The 8,699-nt window shown below is 47.0% G+C and overlaps 1 protein-coding gene across 2 annotated transcripts in view; it reads left to right on the top strand.

The window, feature by feature from the left end:
* GTF3C1 (general transcription factor IIIC, polypeptide 1, alpha 220kDa) overlaps nucleotides 1-8,699 on the top strand; it is an 85,232-nt gene that overhangs the window by 1,443 nt on the left and 75,090 nt on the right. For both annotated transcript variants that reach the window (XM_011982337.1, XM_011982336.1), the window contains exon 2: nucleotides 2,981-3,193. In XM_011982337.1, coding sequence (XP_011837727.1) covers nucleotides 2,981-3,193 — 213 coding nt within the window. The remainder of the gene's footprint in view (nucleotides 1-2,980; nucleotides 3,194-8,699) is intronic.

The following is an 8,699-nucleotide window of genomic DNA, read 5'->3' as shown; positions in this document are numbered from 1 at the left end:
TCAAGACCCGCCTGACCAACATGGTGAAACCCCATCTCTACTAAAAATACAAAAATTAGCCTGGCATGGTGGCGCATGCCTGTAATCCTGGCTACTCAGGAGGCTGGGGGAGAAGAATCACTTGAACCTGGGAGGCAGAGGTTGCAGTGAGCTGAGATTGCGCCATTGTACTCCAGCCTGGGTGACAGAGTGAGACTCCGTCTCCAAAATAAAATAAAATAATGTCCAAGACAAAACAGCCAGTTGGCAAAGAGGACTGTTGGACAGAGAACAACAAATGTGAAGTAAGTGGCTGCAGTGTGGAATTGGAGGTAGGGAATGAGGAATAGCTAGGACTGTGTTAAGATCCTTAACACGACATGTTATGTAATGTTTACAGCAACCTTAGGAGATGGGTAATATTCTCCCCATTTTCCTGAAGAGAAAATCGAGACCCTGAGGGGTCAAATGGCATGCTAAAGGTCAACTAGCAAGGGAAGAACCCAGACTTTGAGGAAGGTCTGAGTTCAGAATGTACTCTGCCCTTAGCCAAATTGGACTGGAATCAAGTCTTTTAACCTACTTAAAGAGTTTATCAGCTTGTAATCCCAGCACTTTGAGAGACAGAGGTGGGCGGATCACTTGAGGTCAGGAGTTCAAGACCAGTCCGACTAACATGGTGAAACCCTGTGTCTGCTAAAAATACAAAAATCAGCTGGGCGTGGTGGTGGGCGCCTGTAATCCCAGCTAGGCTGAGGCTGCAGTGAGCCAAGATTGTGCCACCGCACTCCAGCCTGGGTGACAGAGGGAGAATCCATCTCAAAAAAAAAAAAAAAGTTTATCCTTTATCAAAAGGATAGTGAGAAGTCACTGAAGAGAGGGTCAGACTAGGACCAAAGAGTGAAGTTGAGAGATTTTTAGTTATCTAGTCATGGTCTGGCTTACCATGGTGGGTGTGGGGATGAAGAGCACAGGCAGTCAAGACATAGCAGGCCAAAGAATCAAGAGGCTTTGGAGACTGATTGGATGTGAAGTGTAAGGAAGGTAGGAATCAAGGGTGATGCCCTCTGGTGGCTGCTGTTTGGGCAACTGAGCAAACCTTGATTCTCATCTCTGAGGCTGGGAACATGAAAGAACAGTGTGGGGGTTGAGTCTGGGGGAGGTGGGGACTTTGCTGAAGGGACATGTGACACATTGAGCTTTAGGTTCTTTTGAGTTGTCCAAGAGTCTTAATTAGTAAACATCTGGCTTCGTGGGGGTGAAAGCAGGCCAGAGGGAGGGACTGAGGTAGGCATCTGTGAGTCATTCTGTGCAGCTGGTAATTAAAGTGGCTGGCCAAGATCAGCCCTAAGAGAGAGTGTCGTGTGGTTGGAGGTCTTGAGACATAGCCCTGCAGTGCACCTACATTTCAAGGCTGGATGGAGGGTGAGGGACTTTCAAAAGAAGATTGAGGCGGTGTGGCTGGAGAGGCAGAGGACAGTCAGGTCAGAGTGTTGTTCTGGAAGTTTGGGAGGAGACAGGATAATTTAAGAACGAGGGTTGGGCTGGGTGTGGTGCCTCTCTACTAAAAATACAAAAATACAAAAATTAGCTGGGCGTGGTGGCAGGCGCCTGTAATCCCAGCTACTAGGGAGGCTGAGGCAGAAGAATCGCTTAAACCCAGGAGGCGGAGGTTGCAGTGAGCCGAGATTGTGCCACTGCACTCCAGCCTGGGCGACGAGATCAAAACTCAGTCTCTAAAAAAAGAGAATAGAGGGTTAAATAGTACAGAGAACACAGAGGGGACAAGGAAGGAAAGGGCTGAAACATGTACATGGGATTTAGCTGCAATTAGACTAGTATAGGATGTGAGTGAGATTTCAAAAGAAAAAACTTGACAAGCAGCCAGGCAAGGTGGCTCACACCTGGAATCCCAGCACTTTGTGAGGCTGAGGTGGGCAGATTACTTGAGCCCGGTAGTTGGAGACCAATCTGGGCAACATAGTGAGGACAAAAAAATTATATATATATGTATGTATGTTTTTTTTTTTTTTTTTTTTAAAAAAAAAGAAAACTTGACAGGCTTAGCTAACTGCATGAAAGAAGCACAAATGAAAAACGGCCCCCATGGTGTTGTAAGAGGCACCTAGGAGAAAGCGGTGGCAAGAGGGGAAAGAAGGGACTTAATTGGAGCTGGAGAGAGGCAATCATATTTGGAATAGGAGGTGTTTAATAGACAATCGAAGACATTGGATCTGTATTTGGAGAAAAAGGACTGAGGATTCAAAAGTGAGACTTGTTGACATGCAGACAGTAATACAAACCATGAAAATGGATTAGGATATTAGAGAGATAACTAAAGAGAGATGGAAAGATGAGATCTTAAAGGGAGGAAAGCTTTGGCCACTTGTGGTGGCTCCCACCTGTAATCCCAGCGCTTTGGAAAGCTGAGGCGGGCAGATCACCTGAAGTCAGGAGTTCGAGACCAGCCTGACCAACGTGGTGAAACCTCATCTCTACCAAAAATACAGAATTAGCCGGGCATGGTGGCGCACTACTGTAATCCCAGCTCCTTGGGAGGCTGAGACCGGAGAATCACTTGAACCCGGGAGGTGGAGGTTGCAGTGCACTAAGATCAAGCCATTGGACTCTAGCCTGGGCAACAGGAACGAAGCTCCATCTCAAAAAAGAGGAGGAAAGCCTTAAATAATTTCATCCAATTTGGTGGTTTGGAGACTGAGCACTAGATTTGGAAGGAAACAAAAGCCCATAACTTGGCCAATAAGGAGGTTTAGGTCCCAGCACCCAGCTTCTGGAATAGTCTGGGGAGTCCTGGAAAGGTCTGCCTTCTGTGGGATAGAAAGGCAGGAACCTGCTTGTCAAGATTATCTGCATTTATAAGGCAGGAAAACTGAGTGATCTCACTTCTCTCTGATCTCTGCTGGAGGTTGTCAAAAGAACACAGCCAAGCACGTATTATTTCTGAAGCTGAATTGTGCTTTGATATTTGTGCTTTTCTCCTTAGGTATGAAGAAATTGATTTGGAAACTGGAATTTTGGAGTCTAGGAGGGACCCGGTGGCCTTGGAGGACGTCTACCCCATTCATATGATCTTAGAGAATAAGGATGGCATCCAGGGCTCATGCCGCTACTTTAAGGAGAGGAAAAACATTACCAATGACATCAGAACCAAGTCCTTGCAGCCTCGCTGTACGATGGTAGAAGCCTTTGACAGGTAACTATTTTGCACCATCAGAAATTCCTGGGAATCTGGCTGGGGTGCCGTGGCTCACGCCTGTAATTCCAGCACTTTAAGAGGCCGAGGCAGGTGGATCACTTGAGGCTAAGAGTTCAAGACCAGCCTGGCCAACATGGCAAAACGCTGTTTCTATTAAAAATACAAAAATTAGCTGGGTGTGGTAGCACATGCCTATAATCCCAACTACTGTAGTGGCTGAGGCATGAGAATCACTTGAACCCAGGAGGCGGAGGCAGGCTGCAGTGAGCCGAGGTCATGCCACTGCACTTCAGCCTAGGCAACAGAGTCAGACCCTGTCTACAAAAAAAAAAAAAAAAAAAGGGAAAAAAGAAATTTCTAGGAATCTGAGTGCTTTGAATGTGTAGTCAGAGCACTTGGATCTGGCCTACAACCTTGGAGTCTGTCAGAGTTCACTAGCCCTGCCCTAAGCCAGTTCTTGGCCTTCACTTGCCTTCTTCACTGGGGTCAGGGGTCCTGCCTTTCTCTTTCCTTTGTGCTCACAGTCCTCGAACACTTGAATGGTGCCCTTTCTCTCTTCCTAGCTGGGCCCTGTGCTGCCCAGCCGTTCTCTTGTGCATCCTCAGTCAGTATCCCAATTCCCCAGAGTGTCTAATCCAGATGATCATTTTTCAAGCACCTAACCCCATTGCTGCCTTCCTTCTTACTTCACAAGGCAATGTGAACTCTGCTAACTTCCACGTTCTTCCTTGACTTGCAGACTTTTCCACATTTCTTCCCTGTCTACTCTCATCTTGGAGGAGGTGAGAAATGGTGGCCCTGTCTAAGGCTGTGATCTGGATGCTTCCCTTCCTCCTTCTTTCCCTAGCCCAGCTCCCTCTACCCCTCTCTTTCCCACCTCTCAGTTAGCTCATCTTTCTCCTTGATTTTCTTTTTTCTATTTCTTTTCTTTTCTTTTTTTTTTTGAGACAGAATCTCACTCTGTTGCCCAGGCTGGAGTGCAGTGGTGTGATCACAGCTCATTGCAGCGTTGCCCTCCTGGGATCAGGTGATCTTCCCACCTCCCCACTGAGTAGTTAAGACCACAGGCGCATACCACCACAACCAGCTAAGTTTTATTTTTTGTAGAGATGGGGTCTTGCCGTGTTGCTCAGGCTGATCTCAAACTTCTGGGCTCAAGCAATCCTCCCACCCCAGCCTCCTAAATTGCTGGGATTACAAGTGTGAGCCACTGCCCTGTCTGTCCTTGATTTCTACTGAAGTTTTCCCTTCAGCACATGAACAGTTTACCCATCTCACAGAATAACCTTCTCTTGACCTCAACTCCCTTGTAACTGGTTGTCTCTTTGACTCTGCAGCCATGCTTCTTTGATGAATCAGCCCCATTCACTGTTTCTCCCTCTTCACCTCCCCTTCACTCCTTTGCCCACTGCAGTCCTGATTCCTGACTATCACTTCAAGATTTTATCCTCTAAGATCCCAGTTAATAAGCCATGAACACTGTTAGGCCCCTAATGTCCTTGACCCTGCTACACTATTAAGGACTCAAAGCTTTTGTGCCAGTGTCTTCCTGCCTTAATTTGTTTTTCTACTTTCCTTGCCATTCCTCACCAGCTTATTTGTGGATTCACCTACTTCCACCACTTAACTGTTGGCTGGTGGGCTGAGCAGTAATCCAAGCACTTTGGGAGGCCAAGGCAGGAGAATTTTTTGAGGCTAGGAGTTAAAGACTAGCCTGGGCAATATAGCAAGACCCCATTGCTACAAAAAATTAAAAAACAAAAAACTAGCTGGGCATGGTGGCACACTCTGTAGTCCCAGCTACTTGGGAGACTGAGATGGGGGGATTGCTTGAGCCCAGGAGTTTGAGGCTTCAGTGAGTTATGATTGCACTACCACACTCCAGCCTGGACAATGGAGCGTGACCCTATCTTTATTTCTTTCTTTCTTTTTGAGACAGAGTCTTACTCTGTCACCTAGGCTAGAGTGCAATGGCACGATCTCGGCTTACTGCAACCTCCACCTCTCAGGTTCAAGTGATTCTCCTGCCTCAGTCTCTCGAGTAGCTGGGATTACAGGTGCATGCTACCACGCCCGGCTTATTTTTGTGTATTTAGTGGAGACATAGTTTCACCATCTTGGCTAGGCTGGTCTCGAACACCTGACCTCAGGTGATCTACCCGCCTTGGCCTCCCAAAGTGCTGGGATTACAGGCGTGAGCCACCACGCCTGGCTGACCCTATCTCTTTAAAAACAACAACAACAACAAAAAAACACATTGACTGCTTCTAAAGGTTCTCTGTCTAGTCCCAGACCTCTCCCAAGCAGCATATGTGTTATTCCAATAACCTGCTGTGCATACTCAGTGTGATCATCACTCTCCTTCACCCCAAACCTGCCTTATCTTCCCGTCTTAGTGTGTTGTGTGTTGCTAGAAGAGAATACCTGAGGCTGGATAATTTACAAAGAAAAGAGGCTTGTTTAGCTCACAATGCTGCAGGCTGGGATGCTCAAGGGCATGGCACTGGCTTCTGGCAAGACTTTCGTGCTGCCTCATAACATGGTGGAAGGTCCAAGGGACAGTGAACATGTGCAGAGGGGCAAAACCCAGAGGGCATCCTGCTTTACATCAACCCACTCTCACTGGAGCTAATCCATTCCCAAGAGAAGAACTCATTCTCTTCTCCAGGTGGCATTAATCTGTTTATGAGTGATCCACCCCAATGATCCAAACACCTTCTACTAGGCCTCACCTCCCAGTGCTGCTGTGCTGGTGATTAAACTTTTTTTTTTTCCTTCTTGAGATGGAGTTTTGCTCTTGTCGCCCAGGCTGGAGTCCAATGGCGTGATCTCGGCTCACTGCAACTTCCGCCTCCCAGGTTAAAGCGATTCTCCTGCCTCAGCCTCCCAAGTAGCTGGGTTTATAGGCACCTGCCACCATGCCCAGCTAATTTTTGTATTTTTAGTAGAGACGGGGTTTCACCGTGTTGGCCAGACTGGTCTTGAACTCCTGGCCTCAGGTGATCCGCCCACCTTGGCCTCCCAAAGTGCTGGGATTACAGGTGTGAGCCACCGCGCCCGACTTCTTGGTAGTTATACTTCAACATGAGTTTTGATATGGACAAGCCTCATCCAAACCATAGCACTGCCTTTTCTCATTCTTTATTCTGGTCAGATGTACTCCCATGCATGCGGCTGTACAAGCCATAAACGTGGGACTCTCCTAGGCCCCAGTGTGATGGGATGTACCCTGACCACGCTAGGCAGAGGTTTCAAACTGACCAAATCTGCCCACAGATGAGCTTTGTGTGCCCAGCATGGTATTCTGTTCGGTTTTTAATTTCGTTTCATTGCTAATATTTAAAAACCTGGATTTCTAGCTTTTCTTGAAAAATCACAAGGTCTAGCTGCACTGAGACCAATTTTTTACAGGGGGTTATAGGCCAGAGTTCCCCTCAGCTGGCCGTGTACCGCCCGGTTCCATACACCATGATGTTGTGTTCGTGTTGTGTTCGTGTGTGCTCCCTGCCCTCCTGATCAGGTCCCAACAGGCTCTATGTGATTGTGCCCCTGCCCACACAATTCTCTAACCTCAGTTTCTTCACTCTGCACTGCACTTCAGCCTCAACATGCTGGACTCTTTCTGTCTCAAGGCAATCCTTGTGCTGTTCCTTCTGCCCAGAATATTCTGCCCACAAATCTTCACATCGCCACATCATTCAGGCTTCAACCTGACTCCTCTGGAAGTGTCCCCCATTGCCCAGACAGCATCATAGTACTCTTTATGGCACCAAAAATGGTTTTTCAGTGTTTGTTTATGTCACTATTTCCTCACTAGACTATACATTGCTCGAAGGCAGGGACTCCATCCTTCTTGTTCACTGCTCTGTCTCTTAGTTCTATAATATGCCAGCACGAAGCCGGCTTCTAGAAATACACGTTTGAAGTTGTAACCCCTGACCCATTTATAGAATCTGAACTCCCCAGCACGGCATCAGAGGGCCATTGGGGATGTAGACGCTGCTGGCCTCTCGAGCTTTCCTTCTGCTTTTTGCTGGGTATCACACTCCAGACTTTGTAGCCATGCTGCACCTCTTACCTCCAGGAGCAGGTGTGCTGCTTCGTGCCTCTATAACCATGCAGCTTCTGTGTCCTTCCTCTTCTCTCTCTCATCCACCCAGCTCACTGCTAATACAAGAGTCACCTCCTTGCCTGGTGCGCTGGCTCACACCTGTAATCCCAGCACTTTAGGAGGCTGAAGGGGGTGGATCACTTGAGGCCAGGAGTTCGAGACCAGCCTGGCCAACATGGCAAAACCCCATATAGGCAAGTGCCTATAATCCCAGCTACTAAGGAGGCTGAGGCAGGAGAATCACTTGAGCTCTGGAGGCAGAGGTTGCGGCGAGCCGAGATAGCGCCACTGCACTCCAGCCTGGGCGACAGAGGAAACTGTGTCTCAAAAAAAAAAAAAAGTCATCTCCTTGAGGGGTTTTCCCTAATCCCTGTGCACACACTCTTGTTTATACACGCATATTTGAATTAGGGCTCCTCATCTATGCCATTGACAACTAGAGCCTCTTTCTGTCAGAGAAGTTATGGCCTCATACTAGAATTGTTCATTTTACGTTTTTTTCTTCAGTAGCCTGTGAGCTCCTTGAAGGTAGAAACTATTTTTATTTGTCTTGGTATACTGGTGTACTTTGCATGGTACTTCACTGGCATTTGATAACCTGTAAGATGACCATAGTCAGCAAATTAAAGCTAGCAGGAGTCATCGAATCAGCTAATTGGCAATAATTAACAGAAACACAGGGATCATGACAGTGAAGAATAGTAAACTAGTCAGAGTAATGATGTTTTAAAAGCAGCAAACCAGTGCCCCTGTTTTTAAACTTTTTTCCCCCAACTGACCTCTTACAATTTAACTTAAGGAGCCTGTTTTGAGAACAAAAGAGCATAGGTCCTAAGTTCGTGAAATTCAGATACATAAAGTGAACTCTCTGTCATGTATATTCACAACCTAACATTCTTTTTGAAGATGGACTATATGGGCTTCTGTGACTTAGGCAAAATACTGATTTCAGGTCTCAAACAATGTGAAGAAAGATGCAGTTAAGTTAAAACAGCCTCTTTTTTCCTTTGTACCTACTTAGTTGTAGAAGTAAAGTCATCTGGTGTGGGGAAGAAGGAAGGAAAACTGTCAGACTGAGTTACTGAGTGGGGGGTGCTGCAGAAGGACCTCGTGACCAGGCATCTGTAAATCCTGGGGCTGAAAAGAGTGGATGTTGGCTCCCAATAAATGGGATTGGTAGCCTGTGAGCTTTTCTACGTGGACCCTTGGTGACTCCTTCATCTGGAAAAGGGGGATCCTCTACCTTAGGCCATTTCCTGCTGATATAGCAGAATACCACAAACTGGTTAATTTATAAAGAACAGTAGTCTGTTTGGTTCATGGTTCAAGGGGCTGTAAAGTCCAAGAGCATGGCACCAGCATCTGGCAAGGACGTCCCACTCCTGAGATAAC

The sequence above is a fragment of the Mandrillus leucophaeus genome, unplaced genomic scaffold, assembly GCF_000951045.1.
Source record: "Mandrillus leucophaeus isolate KB7577 unplaced genomic scaffold, Mleu.le_1.0 Scaffold24, whole genome shotgun sequence".
In the NCBI taxonomy this organism is placed as follows: domain Eukaryota; kingdom Metazoa; phylum Chordata; class Mammalia; order Primates; family Cercopithecidae; genus Mandrillus; species Mandrillus leucophaeus.
Note: the sequence above shows the minus strand (reverse complement) of the source record. Positions and strands in the feature narration are given on the sequence as shown.